The sequence below is a fragment of the Gobio gobio genome, assembly GCF_949357685.1.
Source record: "Gobio gobio genome assembly, chromosome: 1".
NCBI lineage: Eukaryota > Metazoa > Chordata > Actinopteri > Cypriniformes > Gobionidae > Gobio > Gobio gobio.
Window position 1 is genome coordinate 61368160 of NC_137097.1, and position 22813 is coordinate 61390972.

Genomic DNA, 22813 nt, shown 5'->3' on the forward strand with positions numbered 1-22813 from the left:
GTTTCTGAGGTTCTCGGAAAAACGTACAACTTCTTTTTCTCCTGAAAGTCCAGTTTCGGAATATCTTCATGGATTGGGGAGAGGTTCATACGGGAAGGCGGCAAAATATGACCCTATTAAAAAAGAAAAGAAAAAAAATAGGGTTAGTAAGCAAAAATTTTGATCTGCATAAATTATGTATTAGGATTATTGATGGCTATAGACCCCTTTCACGCGTTTTAATGGTCATCAATATCGTAAATCCTGCAAAGTTTTTTTTAAATGTATGTTCATTTATAACACTAATACTTTGTATTACATTACTTTTGCATCAAATTACAAAAAACAAGTGACCGCTGCTGTGAGGGCGTTTCTAATACAGCGTCTATGGGAGTGATGGTAAAAATTAACATCTTTCTATTTTCACTGCCGTTATCAATCCCACTCTATTTTTCCCCTCTTTTTGAAAGTTGTGAAATCACTATTGTGAAGTTTTTCTTTTGCTCTTTGAGCAGATGGGGAGACAAAAATATATTAAATGTATACTCTCATTCACCGCTATAAAAGTTAACCCAACTTTGACAACTTCAGCTTTGGAGAAACCCGGAAATGTGAAAAGTGTCTATTGCATGATTTTATGTTTCTCCCACCTTCTCTTCTCCAAGATTAGCATCTATTTTTGGCTTGGAGATTTTGTCCCACCATTTCATCTTCATCCTGTGAGGAAGTAAAGTGTGTCAGAACAAAATTTGTCAAAGATGCACAAATTAATAGCAAAATGTTGAATGATTGGGAGACACAAAATGGAGACCTCACCTCAAAACGCAGATGAAGATAATACAAATGATGATGATTAAACCAACACATAGAGCTGGAAACACCATTTTGACTAATTCATGTGGAGATGAGGCTGTGGAGCACATACAGATTGATCCAGATTATTAAAGAGCATTAAAACACACACAGTGATGACTCTGAGAACAAAATACATAAACTTACAGCTGGTGAACTCAACTGGTTCGCTCTCGTCACTCAATATCTTGTGTTCGTTATAGTTTGTGCTCATTCTTGCTGTCAGAATGTAGTTGGTGTTTGCCTGGAGATGTAAGCCCACAATCTCATACAATGGCTGGGAGTTTGACACCGTTTTGGGAATCTGTATGGACAATGTTTGTCTTTAATTTCTTTATGATACATCTTTGTGTGAATATGCATGAATATATTTCATACAATTTATATATCATCTCCCTTACTGTTTCATGTCCTCCTTCAATCCTATAGGTCAGATGTATTCCCAAACTATCTGCAAAGATTGTTCCTTTTTTCTCATACTGGTTATCCCAAGTTACATAAAAATTTCCTTTTTCAGTCTTCTGCACTGATACGACTGGAGTTTTTGGTTTGACTGCAGAAAATGAAAAATCACAGTTGTAAGCAAGTTATATGGTCGGATGAAACTTTAATTTAGATTTCTTCATTCAGAACTGAAAAAGCATGCACATTTTACTTAATCTCTTAAAGAAAAAGCTTAACATGAACATATAGACAACAATTATACTCACTGAAATTCCCTGTCTCGAATGTTTTGGCTAATAAAACATTTGTTCCTTTTAGAAGTGTGGTAGAGAATATCTCTGTTAAAACAAACCCTTGGACTTCAATTTTGCATTCACAACTGGCACTGTGTTGACTTCTCTCGAAGATGCATGTATATGTTAGAAACCTGCAATATAAGAGTTAATCGTGTCATTGATAGCTAAATGAACAGTAAATACTTTTAGTTATAGTTATAGAGAAATCAACCAAACACTTACCAATCTACTACACGGTGTGTGATGTTGAGTTTGTATTCAGAGCAACTTATGAGGCCGTCAGACTCGAAACTGCACTTCATTTCGGTCTCGTAGTCATTGTAACACTTAAAGTCCTCCTCTGTGGGTTCTGGGTTTTTTTTTTAGCGATGGAGAATAAAAGAAGAAGTGAAGACACTGTCACAAATGACCAAGTAGAAGTTGTTTTCAGAGTGATTGTGACAAACACACGTTTGTATATGGCTATCTTTGTGAGGACATTTATATTAAAAACTAACCCAATCCCAAGTCCCTTTAACCACTCTTATCCCTCAAACAGCCTGTCAAAAAGTGAGGACAAACTCACTTTGTCACACTACTCACTTTGTCTTAGTTTGTTAAGAAACTAAAACTGGTTCTTACAAAGATTACTGTACAAGTACACGCGTTTTAGAATTAGACTGTGATTTAGGCCTACGAGTTCTACAAAAATAACTTACCACAACAAAGTGTCTGGCAGAGCAGCGTGAGGAGGATCTGACTCAGAAGAACTGTGGAAAACATTGTGTCCGTCCTCGTCCTGTAGTAAAAAACACAATTACCTTCTCTTACATGTCCAATCTTACGAGATAAAATGTTAAAATAGCAAAAACCTATTATCTTTCGAAAAACAGCCTATTTTGCTACGCTTTCATACCTTCTTTAGTCCGTACGTTGCAAAGTAAACTAAATTAGACTACTTAAGAAGTAGACTAATACGGTTTCACTCACGAACGAACACATACAATTGCCAGAAGCTTCACGCATTATAGTTTCAATATACTTTCTTAATCGCAACTGCATCATGGATTTTGGCTATGGCGGACTGAGCTTTACTGAACGCGTGATTTTTTCCCCCATAACCAGTTAAGCGCAAACCACGCCCCTCACGTCTATGACTCGATTTCATTGGTCGCCTCTGTCACGTTGTCACCTGAGGAGAAAAGTTTAGATCAGCAAGGTCGGTGATGGATCCGTTGCTAACAAACGGTGAGATTTGTCCTTTTTTCGCGTTTCAGTATTATTTAATTATTAGAAGTATTTGTAGGTTTTAAGTATGCTTATTATATAATTAATTTTAACTTATTTTATCTTATCGTATGAATTTCGATCTCCCTCAGTGGAGGGCGCTTGTTCTGGCTGTGATGAAGACCAATCCAGGATTGGCAATCCTTAGATCTGAAGGTTACGAATTTTAATTTAATTAATTTGATGTAACACCTTTCTGATAATTGTAATATGATTTATTATTTTAATAAACTTTGTTTACTGTTATGTGTCAAAGCGTTAGGGCCATCTCAGTTAAAATATTTGGAACTCTTTGCCAGCTTTACATAGCAGGGTGGCTAACATTTCTTTTTAATTCACAGAAATTGTTACCTTCCGGGTACAATTATTATTTCTGCACCTATCATTTGTGCACTCCAAAAGGCCAATCACACCTGGACCACACGAGTTTTGAGACGTCTTTCAGAATTGAGTTGACAGAAGTTTGTGAAGTGAAGGAATGGGTGAAAAAGCTTAGGGAGTCATCAGGAGTGAGTTGGAGAGTGGCAGTGACAAAAGCAAACAAGGGACAACGTGTGCTTTATAAGGTAATTAAAATATGTATATATTTTGTTTTAGTGTGCCAGTAAGAAAGAAAGGATGGATGGATGGATAGATTTTCGTATGCACAGGTAGTCTGAAACAGAATGGCCTGCACTGAGGTCGGATCGGATCTTACCATCATCGAGTCCACCTGGGATTAGACGGAGAGATTGTAGACAAAAAACAAAACAAAAAAAATGAAATAACATGAACAAAACATGAATGACTGTATTTTTATGGTAACACTTATTAGTTAACATTAGTTAATGCATTAGTTAACATGAACTAACCATGAACAACACAATTACGTGAATTACAATTATTACAATTATTACAAAAATTACAATATATACAAAATTCAGCCGCCCGGTTATTGACACACACAAATACTCGTCAACATATTTCTCCGGTACTCTTTGATTTGCATTGGCTGCCGATACAAGCGCGTATCGAATTCAAAACCTTGGTTTTAACATATAAAGCCATTCATGGATCGGCCCCTGCTTATCTCTGCAGTTTGGTCACCGTTCATACTCCTGCACGCTCTTTGCGCTCTTCCAGGTCATGCATCCTCCAGCAGCCCCGACATAATCTAAATTCCAAGGGTGGTCGAGCATTCTCGGTCTCAGCACCACGTCTTTGGAATGCTCTACCACCGGAAATTAGAGACTCTTCAACATTAGAGGGTTTTAAGAAGTCTTTAAAGACACACCTTTTTAGAGCTGCTTATTGTAACTACATGTGACTATTTTATTGTATTTTATTGTAATTACTCTCTATTGTATGAGGTTGTAGCGCTTTGAGTTTGAAGAAAAGCGCGTTAGAAATAAAATGTATAAAATAAAAAACACCTTCAGCATTAGTTAATCTTTGTTAACATTAGTTAACAAAAAATCCAGCTGTTCGTGGTTTAGCTCATGTTATTTTACAGTGCATTAACTAATGTCAACAAGATTTTAATAATGCATTAGTAAATGTTGAAATGAACTTGAACAAAGATTAACAAATGCCTTATAAGTACAGTTCATAGTTCATGTTAACTAATGTAGTTAACTAATGTTAGCTTATGAACCTTATTGTAAAGTGTTACCATTTTTATTTACTAACGTTAACAAAGATAAACAAATGTATTGCTCGTGGTTAGTTCCTGTTAGATAATACATTAACTAATGTTAACTAATGAAGCCTGATTGTAAAGCGTTACCAACAACTGTTTATGACATTATTTTTGAAAACATTCTCAATTTAAACCATTTTTTAGAAGTGCGAATAACTTGTGAAAAAGACACCACATGATAATTGAAATGGGCTGATGACATCACTGTTTTCTCCAAAGAGTCTGTATAGCCGGATCAAATTATGTTGCATTATTTTCCTGTTTAACACTGTGAAGCTGCTTTGAAACAATCGCCATTGTGAAAAGCGCTACATAAATAAAGTTGACTTGACTTGACTTGATTATTACAGTGAAGGGCAAAAGAAAAGTTTGGAAATGTAAACTAATATTTCCTATTGGCACACTAATGCAAAAGATATAAATAACAAAATGAAAATCTAACATGCCTAAGGCTTTTGCAGAGTTCTGTATATTTAAAATTCATATTCTATCTATATCTATCTACAGGCTCATTATAGATGCCAGCACAATGTTTGTGCCCGATCAAGCACGGCTAATCAAAGGCGGCTGTCAAAAACTACATGCTGTGAGGCTAAAATGGTTTGCACTCTGGTAAACACAGTAGACAAAAGGGGAGGATCTAGTAGGTGGGTTAGCAAAGAGAAGATGAGAGAAATTAAATGATTTTGCTTTTGTCATCTACTTTCTACGTTTTTTTTTTGGCAATGATCCCCATATACCCACCTACCCAGCTTCTGTGCGTTTGTACAATGTACACAACCATAACATCTTTGTTGCGGAGGCACTAAGGCACAGGGATGTGGGGGTCAAGGCAATTGAAACCCTGACTCAGTTGTTTGAGACTGGGCACAGCCCTACAACAGCTCTGGCAGTACTGAAAAGTGACCTGTTGGCTGAGCATGGCAACAAATATGTTTATGCCTCAGCTAACCGTGCCCTTTGCCCAGACCTTCAGTTTTGCTACAGGTATGTGAAAATGTTCTTGGTCTCAATCAGTAGCTTTGACAGTCGTATGTAGTCAGAACAATCAATTCCATTTGCAGACTGTATCAGAAGGTGAATAAGCAGGAGTTTGGAGAGCAAAGTGGAGAGGGAATGCTAGCAACTTTGGAAAGGCAGGTAGAATCCTACAATTCAGGATGGGATGACAGCTGTGCCAAGCTTAAAATGTCCTCAGCAGGAACACCACTTGTAGCCATTTGTTCCCCAATGATGAAACGAACACACAGTCTTTCCAATAGTGGAGAAATGTGTTTTATGGATTCATCTGGTAACATGGACCGGGAGAACTGCAGGGTGTTTCTTCTTCTCACACACACTTGTGCTGGTGGACTTCCTCTTGGAATAGTGATAACCCAGTCGGAGGATGAGAGGACAATCAGTGAGGGATTGGAGCTCCTGAAGTCCTTATTGACCAAGGATGCCTTTGGAGGGCGAGGTGAGGCAGGCCCTTGTGTATTTCTTACAGATGACTCCAAGGCAGAAAAGGGAGCTATAGCCGAGGTCTTTCCTGAAGCCACACAGCTGTTCTGCATATTTCATCTTCTGCAAGCTGTGTGGAGGTGGTTGTGGAACAAAGAACACAACATTTAGATGAAGGACAGGCAGACACTGTTCAGCATAGTAAAATACATGCTTTATGCCAGGGAGATGAGTACAGTTGCATTGCTTTACCAGCAAGCCCTGGACAACCCTTTGACCAACAGGTAGAGGAAATAGTAGACCGGTAGAGGTAGCATAAAGATTTTATTAGTACTTTTGGTATGTTCACCCTCCAGAGGCTTATTTTGATGGATTTATTTTTTTTATTTATTATTATTTTAACTCACTACAGATACAAGAAGTTCCTGACCTATCTACAGGGTCTTTACAGTCGACGTGAGAGTTGGGCTCTCAGTTATAGGAGAGACTTGCCAACACGGGGCAATCAAACAAACAACTACGTGGAGGCTGCAATGCGTGTTTTGAAAGACAAAATACTTCAAAGGACAAAAGTGTTCAACCTCCCTCAACTATTCAACATTTTTATCACCCGACTAGAGATGTACTATGAGGCACGTGTGACAGACGTCGCACTTGGTCATTGGGAGGCATTCCAGCGGTCAAGATTCCTTGCTACAGAAAGTGATATTAAAGCGTCTGATATTTCTCAGGTAAAGTATAATTTTTAAATAATCATTATACAATTCATTATAAGATCTTTATGCTGTCTGTATGTTACATCTTCATTTTTAATGTGTCATTGTTAGGTTGAGGAGAAGAAGTTTCAGGTGAAATCCTCCACATCAGGGAATACCTATACAGTGGACATGGAGTTGGAGCTCTGCACATGTCCAGTTGGCCATAGTGGGGCACCATGCAAACACCAGGCAGCAGTGGTGCAAAATTACAACATGACCTCCATCAACTTTCTGCCCACAACAGCTGAAATGAGGGCTGAGCTGCTGAAATTAACGAAAGGTAATTATTTCTTTGCAGCATCGGTTGTCACACATGTTCCGACACTGTTTTTAAATACCTTCTTTAGATATTTGAACATATATGTCCATTTCATATTCTTCACAGCCTCAGTTTCTCTTGACTTCCTGAACCCTTTACGGCCAAATTTGCCCAATCCGAGCACATTAGCACCAGGTAAGAAAACGGCTCGGGTTATGTATATAACCCTTGTTCCCTGAGAAAGGGAACGAGCACTGTATCGGAACGACGAATTTGGGGACACTCCCTAAGCAACAGCGTGTCTGAAGTATGAATGAAATCAAGCCAATCCTGATTGGTGTTGCGTCATGATGTAACTATGACAGCATACCCGGAAGATACATAAAGGGGAGCCCGTGCATAGTAATGGCAGTTATCGCGATGAAGCATGCGCTCCAAGCCTGCCGAGGTGTGGCGACGAGATGCAGTGCTCGTTCCCTTTCTCAGGGAACAAGGGTTATATACATAACCCGAGCCGTTCCCTTTCGAGGGAACTCACACTGCATCGGAACGACGAATTTGGGGAACGAGTACCCACTAGGCCACACCGAAGGTAGCATCAGTCCTAGTGTGAAGCCGGAGACCGGGCACAGCTAGGACTGGAGTACCCTAGCACCGGGCGTCCCAGGGAGGTGCAGACTATAAAATCTAATAAAAGTGTGCGGAGTAGCCCATCCGGCCGCCTCGCAAATGTCCTGCAAAGGGACCCCAGAAAGGAGGGCCACCGAGGAGGCCATGCCCCTGGTGGAATGCGCCCTCACGGCCATAGGTGAAGGCAGATTGCGCACCTGATAGGCCGTGGCTATAGCCTGGACAATCCAGTTACTGATAGTCTGGGTTGACGCAGGTAGCCCCTTCTTAGATGAACCAAAACACACTAATAGCTGCTCAGATTTCCTCCACTGTGCAGACTTCTCCACATATATTTTAAGGGCTCTGACCGGGCAGAGCAGGTGAAGTCTCCCTTCTTCCGCTGTCACGTGAGGCGGAGGATGAAATGCCTGAAGAACCAAAGGCCTGACCACACTAGATGGCACCTTGGGCACATAACCGGCCCTAGGGTGTAAGATGGCCTTCACTTCGCCAGGGGCAAACTCCAGGCAAGTCGGCGTAAGCGCCAAGGCCTGAAGGTCCCCCACCCTCCTCAGAGAAGTGATGGCTAAGAGAAAGGCCATCTTAAGGGTCAAGCTCTTTGGGTCTGCTGACTCTAGCGGCTCGAAGGGGGCCTCAGCCAATCCTTCGAGAACCACTGCCAGATCCCATGTTGGGACTCTGGAACGAGCCACAGGCCTCATCCTCCGAGCCCCACGGAGGAACCGTACAACCAACTGGTGCCTACCCAAAGGCCCATCACCCAACGGTGTGTGGAAAGCCCCAATGGCAGCCACGTACACCTTGAGTGTGGACGGGGTAAGCCCTGCAGAGAAACGATCTTGGAGGAACTCCAGCACTGAAGCCACTGGGCAGTTAACTGGGTCCACCTCACGCTCTCTACACCAAGTGGAAAACACATTCCACTTGAGGCTGTACAGTCTCCTTGTAGACGGAGCCCTGGAACTCAGGGATGTGGGGGTCAAGGCAATTGAAACCCTTACTCAGTTGTTTGAGACTGGGCACAGCCCTACAACAGCTCTGGCAGTACTGAAAAGTGACCTGTTGGCTGAGCATGGCAACAAATATGTTTATGCCTCAGCTAACCGTGCCCTTTGCCCAGACCTTCAGTTTTGCTACAGGTATGTGAAAATGTTCTTGGTCTCAATCAGTAGCTTTGACAGTCGTATGTAGTCAGAACAATCAATTCCATTTGCAGACTGTATCAGAAGGTGAATAAGCAGGAGTTTGGAGAGCAAAGTGGAGAGGGAATGCTAGCAACTTTGGAAAGGCAGGTAGAATCCTACAATTCAGGATGGGATGACAGCTGTGCCAAGCTTAAAATGTCCTCAGCAGGAACACCACTTGTAGCCATTTGTTCCCCAATGATGAAACGAACACACAGTCTTTCCAATAGTGGAGAAATGTGTTTTATGGATTCATCTGGTAACATGGACCGGGAGAACTGCAGGGTGTTTCTTCTTCTCACACACACTTGTGCTGGTGGACTTCCTCTTGGAATAGTGATAACCCAGTCGGAGGATGAGAGGACAATCAGTGAGGGATTGGAGCTCCTGAAGTCCTTATTGACCAAGGATGCCTTTGGAGGGCGAGGTGAGGCAGGCCCTTGTGTATTTCTTACAGATGACTCCAAGGCAGAAAAGGGAGCTATAGCCGAGGTCTTTCCTGAAGCCACACAGCTGTTCTGCATATTTCATCTTCTGCAAGCTGTGTGGAGGTGGTTGTGGAACAAAGAACACAACATTTAGATGAAGGACAGGCAGACACTGTTCAGCATAGTAAAATACATGCTTTATGCCAGGGAGATGAGTACAGTTGCATTGCTTTACCAGCAAGCCCTGGACAACCCTTTGACCAACAGGTAGAGGAAATAGTAGACCGGTAGAGGTAGCATAAAGATTTTATTAGTACTTTTGGTATGTTCACCCTCCAGAGGCTTATTTTGATGGATTTATTTTTTTTATTTATTATTATTTTAACTCACTACAGATACAAGAAGTTCCTGACCTATCTACAGGGTCTTTACAGTCGACGTGAGAGTTGGGCTCTCAGTTATAGGAGAGACTTGCCAACACGGGGCAATCAAACAAACAACTACGTGGAGGCTGCAATGCGTGTTTTGAAAGACAAAATACTTCAAAGGACAAAAGTGTTCAACCTCCCTCAACTATTCAACATTTTTATCACCCGACTAGAGATGTACTATGAGGCACGTGTGACAGACGTCGCACTTGGTCATTGGGAGGCATTCCAGCGGTCAAGATTCCTTGCTACAGAAAGTGATATTAAAGCGTCTGATATTTCTCAGGTAAAGTATAATTTTTAAATAATCATTATACAATTCATTATAAGATCTTTATGCTGTCTGTATGTTACATCTTCATTTTTAATGTGTCATTGTTAGGTTGAGGAGAAGAAGTTTCAGGTGAAATCCTCCACATCAGGGAATACCTATACAGTGGACATGGAGTTGGAGCTCTGCACATGTCCAGTTGGCCATAGTGGGGCACCATGCAAACACCAGGCAGCAGTGGTGCAAAATTACAACATGACCTCCATCAACTTTCTGCCCACAACAGCTGAAATGAGGGCTGAGCTGCTGAAATTAACGAAAGGTAATTATTTCTTTGCAGCATCGGTTGTCACACATGTTCCGACACTGTTTTTAAATACCTTCTTTAGATATTTGAACATATATGTCCATTTCATATTCTTCACAGCCTCAGTTTCTCTTGACTTCCTGAACCCTTTACGGCCAAATTTGCCCAATCCGAGCACATTAGCACCAGGTAAGAAAACGGCTCGGGTTATGTATATAACCCTTGTTCCCTGAGAAAGGGAACGAGCACTGTATCGGAACGACGAATTTGGGGACACTCCCTAAGCAACAGCGTGTCTGAAGTATGAATGAAATCAAGCCAATCCTGATTGGTGTTGCGTCATGATGTAACTATGACAGCATACCCGGAAGATACATAAAGGGGAGCCCGTGCATAGTAATGGCAGTTATCGCGATGAAGCATGCGCTCCAAGCCTGCCGAGGTGTGGCGACGAGATGCAGTGCTCGTTCCCTTTCTCAGGGAACAAGGGTTATATACATAACCCGAGCCGAACGAAATCAAGCCACAACACAACGAAATAAAGCCACAACACAACGAAATCAAGCCACAACACAATGAAATCAAGCCACAACACAACAAAATCAAGCCACAACACAACGGAAACAAGCCACAACACAACGAAATCAAGCCACAACACAACGGAAACAAGCCACAACACAACGAAATCAAGCCACAACACAACGGAAACAAGCCACAACACAACGAAATCAAGCCACAACACAACGAAATCAAGCCACAACACAACAAAATCAAGCCACAACACAACGGAAACAAGCCACAACACAACGAAATCAAGCCACAACACAACGGAAACAAGCCACAACACAACGAAATCAAGCCACAACACAACGGAAACAAGCCACAACACAACGGAAACAAGTCACAACACAATGGAAGCAAGCCACAACACAACGAAATAAAGCCACAACACAACGAAATCAAGCCACAACACAACGAAATCAAGCCACAACACAACGGAAACAAGCCACAACACAACGGAAACAAGCCACAACACAATGGAAACAAGCCACAACACAACGGAAACAAGCCACAACACAACGGAAACATGCCACAACACAACGGAAACAAGCCACAACACAACGGAAACAAGCCACAACACAACGGAAACAAGCCATAACACAACCAAATAAAGCCACAACACAACGAAATAAAGCCACAACACAACGAAATAAAGCCACAACACAACGAAATCAAGCCACGACACAACGAAATCAAGCCACAACACAACGAAATCAAGCCACAACACAACGGAAACAAGCCACAACACAATGGAAACAAGCCACAACACAACGGAAACAAGCCACAACACAACGGAAACATGCCACAACGGAAACAAGTCACAACACAATGAAATCAAACCACAACACAACGGAAACAAGCCACAACACAACGGAAACAAGCCACAACACAACGGAAACAAGCCACAACATATGTATAAATATGCAGCTATAATGTACGTAGGTGATTTTGAATTGATATTTCATGTTGATATACAATTGCACACTTAAAACTGATCGTAGTGTTTATATATTTGTAAGACTGGCGAATCCATTTTTGTTGTGTGTTGTGGCTTTTTCGTTGTGTTTGTTGTGTTGTGGCTTGATTTCTTTGTGTTGTGGCTTTTTCATTGTGTTGTGGCTTTTTCTTTGTGTTGTGGCCTTTTCGTTGTGTTGTGGCTTGATTTCATTGTGTTGTGGCTTTTTCTTTGTGTTGTGGCCTTTTCGTTGTGTTGTGGCTTGTTTCCATTGTGTTGTGGCTTATTTCCGTTGTGTTGTGGCTTTTTCGTTATTTTGTTGCTTTATTTCAAATCAAATCAAATCAAATCACTTTATTGTCACACAGCCATGTACACAAGTGCAACAGCAGGTGAAATTCTTGGTGCAGTTCCGAGCAACATAGTAGTCACGACATGACATGTACAACATTTAGAGCAGCATCAGATTACACTGATGCGCCCACAATTACTCACAGCACAGTAAACTCTACAATAAACAATAAATAATTTACACAATGTGAGTGTGGTTCTCACAGCTTTAACCAATATACACATACTTACAATATACATATACTTTAAACAATATACTTTAAACAATATACTTTAAACAATATACACACTAAAACATACATTAAACAATATACATTACGCTATAATAATAATAATAATAGTATACAATGTACAGTATACATTATTATTCACAGTAGAGATCCAATGTGCAATAGGTGCTATATGATAAATAATAAATTATAATAAATGTGTATATAATGTGTGTGTATCGACAGTGGGTTGTGCTGAGTGATATTCTGTCCAGTGTGTGTTATGATCCTGATGGATCAAGAGTTCAGGAGTCTAATTGCTTGTGGGAAGAAGCTGTTCTGGAGTCGGCTGGTGCGTGTATTTCGTTGTGTTGTGGCTTTATTTCGTTGTGTTGTGCACTTATGTATGCTTTTTCAATTTCGTTGTGTTGTGCACTACTGGGCCACCATACTGAACACCGCTACTGACAATTTGGCTGCGTGGCATTCTCCAGTTTTGTTGTTGCCAGATTATCCGAAGCACGAGCTGTAAAGGCTCCGCCCTCTTCTGGAAAGGGGGCAGAGAACAGCAGGTCATTTGCGTTTAAAGGGACACACACAAAAACAGCATGTTTTTACTCACACACAAATAGGGGCACATTTGATGAGCTATAATAAATTATCCGTGGGCTATTTTGAGCTGAAAATTCAGACACATTCTGTGGACACCAGAGACTTATATTACATCTTGTGAAAAGGGGCATAATAGGTCACCTTTGATGTACCCATCACAAAAAATATGGTACATTTTATGATATTCTTAATTTGAACAAAAACAAACAAACAATTTTAAAAATGTATTTGCAGTAATAACTGGAAATGATGTGTCTCCATGGTAACCCTAGCTATAAATTCATAAACACAAAAAACGATGGTAATATAATTTGTTGTGTAATGTTATTTTAGATATACACAAAGAGCAACATCTGCTGTGACGGAAGCTAAAACAGAGTTAAGTAAGTTCATATGGCTTAATTTCCTTGTTTGTTACATGATCTGCTGTTTGTTATACATTTTTTTATTTTATTATAAGAACTATTCAAATAATTATTTTGTCAGATCGGGCTACTTTTGTAGTGGTTTATTAAATGTTTTTTTTTTTTGCTTTTATCTGTTTTCTTTTAGAGACGATTGTGGAAATCTTCAAAACAAAAACCATACTGTTATTAAGTTTCTGCATGGCATACAGCGGTAAGGACATCACTAAAGGAAAATATGAATTCCATGAGCTTTTGAACATGATGAATATGTTTTGATTCCTGTTGTCTCATTGAAGGTTTGGAGCTGTCATTTTACAGTGGCGTGTATGGAACCTGCATTGGAGCTACGACTCAATTTAGCGATGCAGCAAAAGGCTTAATCGGCATTTCAGGCATTGTGGTGGGAATCGGAGAAATAATTGGTAAGTGTGCACATCTGTTTTGATTACCTTTGCATTATGGTATTATGGTCATCCAATGACAAGCTAGGCAGAATTTTTTTTTATAAGATTGAAGCTTGATAAGATGTTATCTTTTGTCTGCAGGGGGAGGATTGTTTGGCCTTGTATTGAAAAATAACCGTTTCAGGCGCACTTCAGTTGTCTTCTTAGGGATGGTTGTGCACTTTGTTGCCTTCTACCTGATATTCCTCAACATACCAGATGATGCACCTGTGGTTCTTCAAACAAGCTCACAGCATAAGCCGTATCTGGCACCAAGGTAATGGTAGCTGTGGCAGTAGTGTTTGAATGTGTGAATGGCATTTGGCTCTCTGCCTTTTATAGCGGCACAGAACAAAAAAAACGTCCTTCTTCAGACCGTCTAAACAATCCTGACATAGAAGATCCTCGCCATAGAAAGTGCACCTCATCGGTGGACAAGCTGCTATTGTGAACTCGTCGCTCACCTCCAACAGCAGCACAAACACTGTACACCGGATGCAGTGATGCCAGTAACGCGTTACCCTAATCTGACCACTTTTTCCAGTAACGAGTAATCTAACGCGTTACTATTTCCAAACCAGTAATCAGATTAAAGTAACTTATCCAAGTCACTGTGCGTTACTATTTTTGTCATTTTCCTTACTAAAAATATATATTTTTGCTTTCTTGTTGAGTCTCAGCAGGGGTTTTCCTGCATAGAGGAGAATTACGAGGCGGCCACTCCGTCTCAAGACAGGCAGTCACTTGCTCAGATTAGGCATGTCGTGATCATAAATAATCATCAGAAATATATATTGTCACATTATCCTTCAGCAATCATTATTCGCATATTATTATTTGCTAGCAGCCTACAAAGTCATCTAAAGCCATTCCATAGCTGAATGTATGTCTTCCCTCCGCTGTAATTTAGCTCAATCATTCTCCGTTCAGCAAAACTGCGCGTCGCGTTCGGTTCCAGTCAGCAGCTGCTCGGTAAAGCTCACTCCAATATGAAATATTCCCGTTATTGATATGTTGATAAAATAATTTATCTTGCTGGAGTTTATCTAGCGGTTTCTGAAAGATGTTGTGCTCGAGCTACCCAGGTGACAACACAAGGACAGGACTATTAATTAGCATCACACGCCCAATAACCGGAATTTAAAACTGAAGAAACAAATAATCAGTGAATGTTTGGACCGATATAGGCTACATAGTAGACTAGGATTTGTGCGCTCAACGCTCATCTTCTCTTTATGCCGTGAACTTTTCAATGTGCGCTGCACTGCACACTCTGATTCCATGTTGCTTTAAGCGCATCATTCTGCACACGGGATGCGCATAAGCGCTTTGTTGCCGCTCTGTTTTGAAGCGTTTCATATATTTTCATAGTTTTGTGCACTTAAAGATTATTAAAAAATATATTGTTCTCACGTATCGATCATATAATTGTTGTCCCTTTACAGAGCTGCACATCAGGTTTACAATAAACTATAAATCTTGTAATTTTATATTATTTGTGTAGGCCCATATAATTATTTATATTCATATATAAATATAAATTAAAAAAATAAATATAAATTGTTTTTCATAAATGTATTTAATAAGAACACAAAGTAATTTGTACCTTTTCATTAACATGTTTAGATTTTATAAAATTAGTCAAAATATTTTTTTTGGAGATACAATTTCAGGAGATACATTGTTGACGTTACTATTAAAAATGCACTTCCAATAAAGTGTTGGCAAAAACGGTTGTCATTTCTATGTTGAGGCTGCAGAGGTGTTGTCGGCAACTGATGAATGTAACTAATAAAGTAACTTGTAATCTAACTTAGTTACTTTTAAAATCAAGTAATCTGTAAAGTAACTTAGTTACTTTTAAAATCAAGTAATCTGTAAAGTAACTAAGTTACTTTTTCAAAGTAACTGTGGCAACACTGACCGGATGCTACCGTTGTCACATTGTGAAGCAATTTCACGTGACAACGCAAGCATTGCAAATCCATTTGTCCATTGTGTCAAGTAGCGTGAGCACTTAGAGTCCGACATAAATAGAACAGGGCATCAGTTTACTATCGGGGAATTTGTCCTGTCACATCTCGCCACATCCAGTTAATTATAATGGGTCTTGTTGTCTTTAGTTGCATTGTGCCGCTCGCGTCTGGTGTTGACACTGTGAAAGTGAAGGTTTTTTTTATTCCAGGTGCTTTGGGCAGTCCGTTTTTTTTTTCTTCTATGAAATGAATATACTATTTTTAGTTCAATAAATTATTATGATTTTTTTTTTGTGTGAATTTTGTGGGACTAAATTATATTTATGGAATAGTTCCATATTTTCGCATTCATTTATTACCTGTTAGTCAAATTTTTGAGAATAGACCTGAACATTTCCAACATAAAATCTTGAATGCTCAGAATAGTGAGGGGTTAAATGAAAGCGAAAGTATGGAATTTTTTTTTTTATGATAAGATTAAGTCACGGAAGAGATGAGTTTTCGGCTGTCTTTTGAATATTGTCAGAGAATCTGCATTCCGGATGAAGGTAGGGAGATCATTCCACCAGCAAGGAACAGTGAACGAAAATGACACGTGTGACTATTTTTTTCAGAACCATTTAACCTTTTCAAATCGTGTCCATAATTTTGTGTGTGTGTTCACATAGCAAGTGCGAAAACCTTTACATGGGTTTCGTAGCATTCCAATCAAGTAAAGAAATTCTAAAAAAACAAAACGTAAAATTTCTTGATTAAAAAAAAAAAACAGCACCAGAGTGTTTAAAAAAAATCGATCCATTTTTATTTTTAGTGAAATTTTTTGGTATTCAGAGGTGCGGTAAAGTGGGGTGGTGGAGCAAGAGCTTTTTAAAAAAGTGTAAAGGGGGACGTGACCAAAAAAGTTAGAGAACTACTGGGTTAGGGGTTTTTAGGAGTTATTTGTTGTAGCATTCTGTAGTAGGCACTGTGATTGTCATGACCAATGAAATCTTTAGAATTGGCTGCAGGGCAGAGTTTGTGCTAAACTGGTTTAGGTCGGGGGGCGGGATTACGCATGTAAGTGAGAACAATGCTGAGGATAAAAATGGATACCTTGAATGCAATTTAAGCTACTTTGGATCTGCAGAGCTACATTTTGTTTCCTTAAAGGGATAGTTCACCCAAAAACGATTTTTTTTATGTTTATCTGCTTACCCCCAGGGCATCCAAGATGTAGGTGTCTTTGTTTCTTCAGTAGAACACAAATGAAGATGTTTAACTCCAACCGTTGCAGTGTGATAGTCGTGTAATGCATGTCAATGGGGATATTTTAGAGTATGAGAGCAATGAGAGTAAAAACACATAGACATACGAATCCTTATTAAACCATGCGGCTCGTGATGACACATTGATGTCTTAAGACACGAAACGATTGGTTTCTTCGAGAAACCGAACAGTTGTTTATGTTATTTTTTGACCTCTTATTAGACGAATGTCATCTAGTATTCCCAGCGCCATAACTTCCGGCGAATAAGGTCAAAATACTAGCGTAATCAAAGATATATAAACATAGATGCCTCATTCGACCGATCCGCGCAGGCACTAATGAGGAATCTATGTATATAGACATATATTTTCTTACACAAACGCATCGATTCGCTTCAGAAGGCCTTTATTAACACCCCGGAGCCGCGTGGAGCACGTTATTTGACGGACAGATGCATTTTTTATGGACTTCAAAAGCAGAGCAACTATTACTGCTATTATAATGCTTGGATTAGCCAGAAAATTTTTAATATAACTCAGATTTTATTCGTCTGAAAGAAGAATGTCATATACACCTCGGATGACTTGAGAGTGAGTAAATCATGGGCTAATTTTCATTTTTGGGTGAGCTATCCCTTTAATAGTGCACTGCTGCATTTTTGATGGCTGTGTGTAAACTCTGTTCACTCTTGTAGCGTGTCCATAGCCCTGCTGTGCAGTTTCTTGCTGGGTCTTGGGGACAGCTGTTTCAACACTCAACTCTACAGCATTCTGGGACGGACATATGCTGAGCAGAGTGCACCAGCCTTTGCTATATTTAAATTCATACAGGTAAAGACATTTTGCATGTATTCAAACTGTATTTTGCTAAGGCCCTGTTTACACCTGGTATAGAGTGCCGAAGTAATGACGTCACTTTGTAGGCCAACCCGGAAGTTAGCGGCGCATGGGTTCCCTCGATCAAAAAGCCATTCATTTTCCCCATAGACTTTTGGAAAATCGCAAAAAATAAGATCTGTGTTCAACAAAGAGTTATGACCCTTACACGTTTTGTCTACCAAGATAATCTTTACAAGTTAATCCAAAATGTATACATTTTGAAGCCCAAATAAAGCCGTCAGATATAAAATGCTAACGGTAGGCTATAAACGGACTACAGCACACCATGGTCGCGGATCAACGTCAACATCAAGCTTCTCAAACTTTATTTAAAAGCACGCTCGCTCATTATGATCTGCGCTGTGTATGAACACTTATCCACTTTTTCATGAGAAATATTGCCCATTCGCTTTTTCCAAAAATGTTAGAAACTAATTTTGTTTATGCGTGCCTCTCTGAGATGTATCTTTTGTTAATGTTTTTTCAGACAATATGATTATCACTGTCATAACATTAAATGACATGAAACACAACCCAGTCTTTTTTTGTTAAATGCAAGTTTATGTATGATCAATAATACAAAACGTATAATAAGCTACACATGAAATAAAGCAAACAATTCAGTCAAACATTCAAAGTCAGTGCTAGTCGGCTAACTTACAACGGTAACGTACAGTTATAGCCTTAAAATAAACAAGTAATGAAACTTCACTTTGCACTCAGCCTAAACGGTTTGCCAGGGAACAAATTATAGATCCATGAGAGCAAATATGGGCCGTTAAATCTCCACAAGACTAATTATAGCTGGAGACGCCACAGAGACATCAGAGCCAGCGGCAGACGTCAGAAGGACTGGCCGAGGAAAGTCAACTCTCGCCGGGTAAACAAGCGCTGACCGCCGCTGACTCACTGGAGCTCACAACTCCGAAAACACCAGATAAAATGTTTAAATAGGCACTCTTCTTATAAATAAACCACAGATTTGAGCTTTAAACAACTACATTATCGACTGAAAAAGTCTTAAAACTTCGTTCACACATTAACAGTAGATTTTAACACAAAAAGACGTGTAAACACAGCCCATGTCAGCCATTTCTCAACGAGACGAACATGTGAAGAGAGTAAACTCCAAATGTTCAAGCATCCAACTTTGCGCGAATAGCGCGATTTATTCACGCCACATAAGTTCTTCATCTGAAACGCGGGCTAGTGAGAGATTGCCTGTTTGTCACGATGACGTCTAAAGTCCCTGCCAAAGGATGTAGTCCCTTTTAGCAACTTGTTAGCAACCATCGTTTTTAAGACACAATAAAGTTTTAAAAAATCACAAACAGGTTTTAACTAATGTGTTTTATGTCATAGATCAAAACGTGAAAATATTTAGAGGCTTTGTTAACCACAGACCTTATTTCAGGCGATTTAGCAAAAAACCCATTCAGAAAACCCATAGACTTTAGGGCGAGGGAACCGGTAGGGCTAAAATGCTAACTCACTTCCGCGTTTTGGCCTACAAAGTGACGTCATTACTTCGGCACTCTATTAAGATGCATTTTGGTCGATAAGACCACAAATGGACAATGCTAAATACAGGTGTAACCGTTTTGAGCTTGTCCGCTTTTGACCACTTCCAGAGGTAGTCGAAAATGCATTCGAACGGATTGCTTTCGTAGTCTAAATGCTCATGTGTTCGAACAGGCCAGCCACATAAGACCACCTACTCTCCACCTACTGACCTGATGCGTAAACATTATGGGAAGCACGCTAGCCAAACAGGATTTAAACTGTCGGCTGAAGACCCAAATTTGGTTTGTAAAACGTACGAAAGCTGCTGCTCTCTGTGTGTTTTTCCTTCGTCTCTGGTCTCGTTCATATGTAAATTGCGCAAGCTTAGTTTGTCCATTAGATCGAAAGATTTGAAAAAGCCCATAGACCCTCCCCTCGAAAGTGGACAAAAGAGACGGATTAAATCAACAGGTGTAAATGGGTATGTGTCTCCCTCGTATAAGATTCATATCTACAAGTTTGCTATTGAATCACAGACACAAGCCAGATTGCAATTTTGCATAGTAATGTGGTTTACCATATGGGACAATATAAACTGTGAAAATACACTATCATTCAAAAATTTGGGGTCATGTTTACATGAATGTAATGTTTACAAGTTTTCTATTTCAAATAAATGCTGTTCTTTTGAACTTTATATTTATCAAAGAATAATAAAAAGGTTTACAACAATGATACTAATTGATAATAATACGAAATGTTTCTTGAGCAGTAAATCATCATATTAGAATGATTTCTGAAGGATCATGTGACACTGAAGACTGGAGTAATGATGCTGAAAACAGTTATTATAATATTGTAGTAATAATTAACAATGTTAATGTTTTACTGTATTTTTTATTTGAAACAAAATGGGGAACATTCTTAATTTTTTTTAAAAATCTTTCCAACTCCAAAGCTGAGTGTGTCTTTATATATATATATATATATATATATAAACATAAACATGATTTTTTCACATATGTATCTATGTATTTAGCTACTGTATGTATTTTTGTGCATCATCATTAGATAATCATTAGACTAATGCATAGCCAACATTCTACTTGCATGGAAGATATGATTGATATGATTGTATGGTAGTCTGACTCTGATATGATCATACGTGGTATTTTGAGCATTTAACGGTAAGTACTGCTGGTTTATGTCAGTAGAATATCTGATCAGTATTTGGACATAAAATACGGATCTGAAAGTTTGGAGGGGAAAATTGCATTTAAAAGCTATTTATTTATCCCATAACTTTCTTAATGAATAAAATGCATTCAATAAGGGGAATTCGATGTGAATTTAATTCAGTGTGTCAATAATACGCTCTCTCTCTCAGTCTATTTTTGCAGCTGTGGCGTTCTTCTACAGTGGTTATATACTGCTGACCTGGCAGCTCCTCGTTATGGTCATCATGGGATTCATAGGAACACTCTGTTTTTTCATGGTGGAGAGAATGCAGAATTTGTCAGCTGATACACAAGAGTATTAGATTGGAGCCTCGACCAGAACAGCTTTCAGTAAGCATTTGTACTACTTGCACTATTTGTTTGTTTTAATTAATATTGAATTATTAGTATAAAGCACTACTCTGGATTTATGAGAAGGTGTGTTTTTTTAGTTTTTTTTAGTTTTGGGTCCTTAAAACACATATGGAATTAATATTATTACTTTTTATTTCTCTATTTACATGCTTTGATAGAATATTGTTAGTTGGAACAGCATTACGATATCCCAAATCTGTAATGGAATTGTATTATGGTAAAAGTATACTTAAAATATTTTTACATTAAAGGTGCACTCAGTAGTAAAGTTTTGTTTCTGTTGTGTTGACTGACATGGCAGTCGTCTTTGAATTATGCTGACACCTAGTAGCGTAGTTGCAGCATCATGCAAAAGCACTGGTTTGGCTGTGGAAATTCCATTACTTATTTATTCCATGAGCAAGTGTCATAAGATAAAACTAGTATTCAACTGGTCTTGTAATTTCAGCATGGCGCCCTCATGAGGTGATGTGTATTTTCTGTAAAACAAAAACATAACAAGAACTGAGTGCACCTTTTAAGATTCATGTAAAATGTTGGTGACAATCAGGTGATATCTCAACTGATATATACCAGTCAAAAGTTTGGAATCTCTTATTGTAATGAATCCACAGAGTCATAGAGATCCATTTGCAGCTTTATTAGTGACAAAGTCAGACAGACAGGGTATAGATCGGTAGACAGGAATGGTATGGGCAAGGCAAAGAATACTCAGGTAAGCTAGCGCTGATGATCGGGGCAGGCAGCGAGGTTTCAAACACGGGTAACAGTACGGGGTCGTGGGAGCCAGAGTATGTTCATATAGCCAGGAAACAGTCCAAGGTCGAGGTAGCCAGAGAGTGGTCGAAGAGTTCCAAAAACAGTCCAAGATCTAAACCAGAATAAACAAACAGAATAAACTGAATAAACTGAATATTGCTCAGTATGTATGCCAGGGCAAAACAAGACTTCGCACTGAATGGGTGTGAGAGAGTGATTCTTATACATGTGGAAATGAAGTGCAGGTGTGAGTGTAATCAATGAAGAGCAGGTGTGTGATCAGTCCAGGAGAGCAGCATTATGGGAAATGTAGTTTGCCTAGCCATGGTCAATACTCTGGAGATGGATCCCTCTGTGAATGCGGAGGAAACTCCTGCGTAACACTTATGCTCACTAAGGCTGAATTTATTTGTACAGTAAAATGCATAAGTGGAATATTGTGAAATTTATGGTGAAATATTATTTATATCATTATAATAATACTTATAATTGATTGTGTAGGCATTTCAAACTATATATCAGGGTCGGCTTTGGGCCAACTTTCCACCAAAATGAACAAAAATGCCCCCCTAATTCAAGATAAGGACACAAAAAATGCCCTGCACAATTTAGCTTGATCTATTTCGGCTAACATGATTAAAGTACAATGAATGAAAAGTGTCGATTGCGGCATTTACTGTAGATTTCAGATTAATCAGGTTTCTTTCTACGCACATTATAACCAAACACACCTGTTTCTGTTGAGCTTATGAATGCAATGTCCAATCAGAGGCATTTTGATTCGTCACCACGGAGAACTCTGTCATCATTTACTCACCCTCAAGTTGTTCCAAACCTGTATGAGTTTCTTTGTTCTGCTGAACACAAAAGAAGAATTTGTGAAGAATGTTTGTAACCAAGCAGATAGAGCAACCATTGACTACCATAGTAGGGAAAAGAATTTTCATTTTTGGGTGAACTATCCCTTTAATAACCATTTTTGTTTTTCATGCTACTGAAATAAATAACCAATGTGAAGTCTTAATTTTCGAATCGGTAAAAACACTGCTCTTAACTTGTTTCGTCTGTATCCGGTTGTTAAGTCGTGACATAAGG

The 22813-nt window shown here is 39.2% G+C and overlaps 2 protein-coding genes across 2 annotated transcripts in view; one reads left to right on the plus strand and one right to left on the minus strand.

The window, feature by feature from the left end:
- Positions 1–2710, minus strand: part of LOC307131439 (uncharacterized protein) — a 5678-nt gene extending 2968 nt beyond the window's left edge. The window contains exons 1-9 of the mRNA XM_079825094.1: positions 2467–2710; positions 2270–2349; positions 1794–1920; positions 1542–1702; positions 1233–1384; positions 979–1135; positions 796–889; positions 630–696; positions 28–113 (exon numbers count right to left, since the gene is read on the minus strand). Of these exons, the coding sequence (XP_079681220.1) occupies positions 28–113; positions 630–696; positions 796–889; positions 979–1135; positions 1233–1384; positions 1542–1702; positions 1794–1920; positions 2270–2333 (908 nt within the window). The 5' untranslated portion in view covers positions 2334–2349; positions 2467–2710. The remainder of the gene's footprint in view (positions 1–27; positions 114–629; positions 697–795; positions 890–978; positions 1136–1232; positions 1385–1541; positions 1703–1793; positions 1921–2269; positions 2350–2466) is intronic.
- A 9988-nt stretch (positions 2711–12698) lies between these two features.
- LOC307127640 (UNC93-like protein MFSD11) lies at positions 12699–20996 on the plus strand. Its single transcript, XM_079819027.1, has 6 exons — positions 12699–13297; positions 13467–13532; positions 13618–13743; positions 13867–14041; positions 17681–17816; positions 20755–20996. The coding sequence occupies exons 2-6, from the start codon at positions 13520–13522 to the stop codon at positions 20905–20907; spliced, it is 603 nt and encodes a 200-aa protein (XP_079675153.1). The 5' UTR covers positions 12699–13297; positions 13467–13519; the 3' UTR covers positions 20908–20996.
- The last annotated feature ends 1817 nt before the right edge of the window (positions 20997–22813 follow it).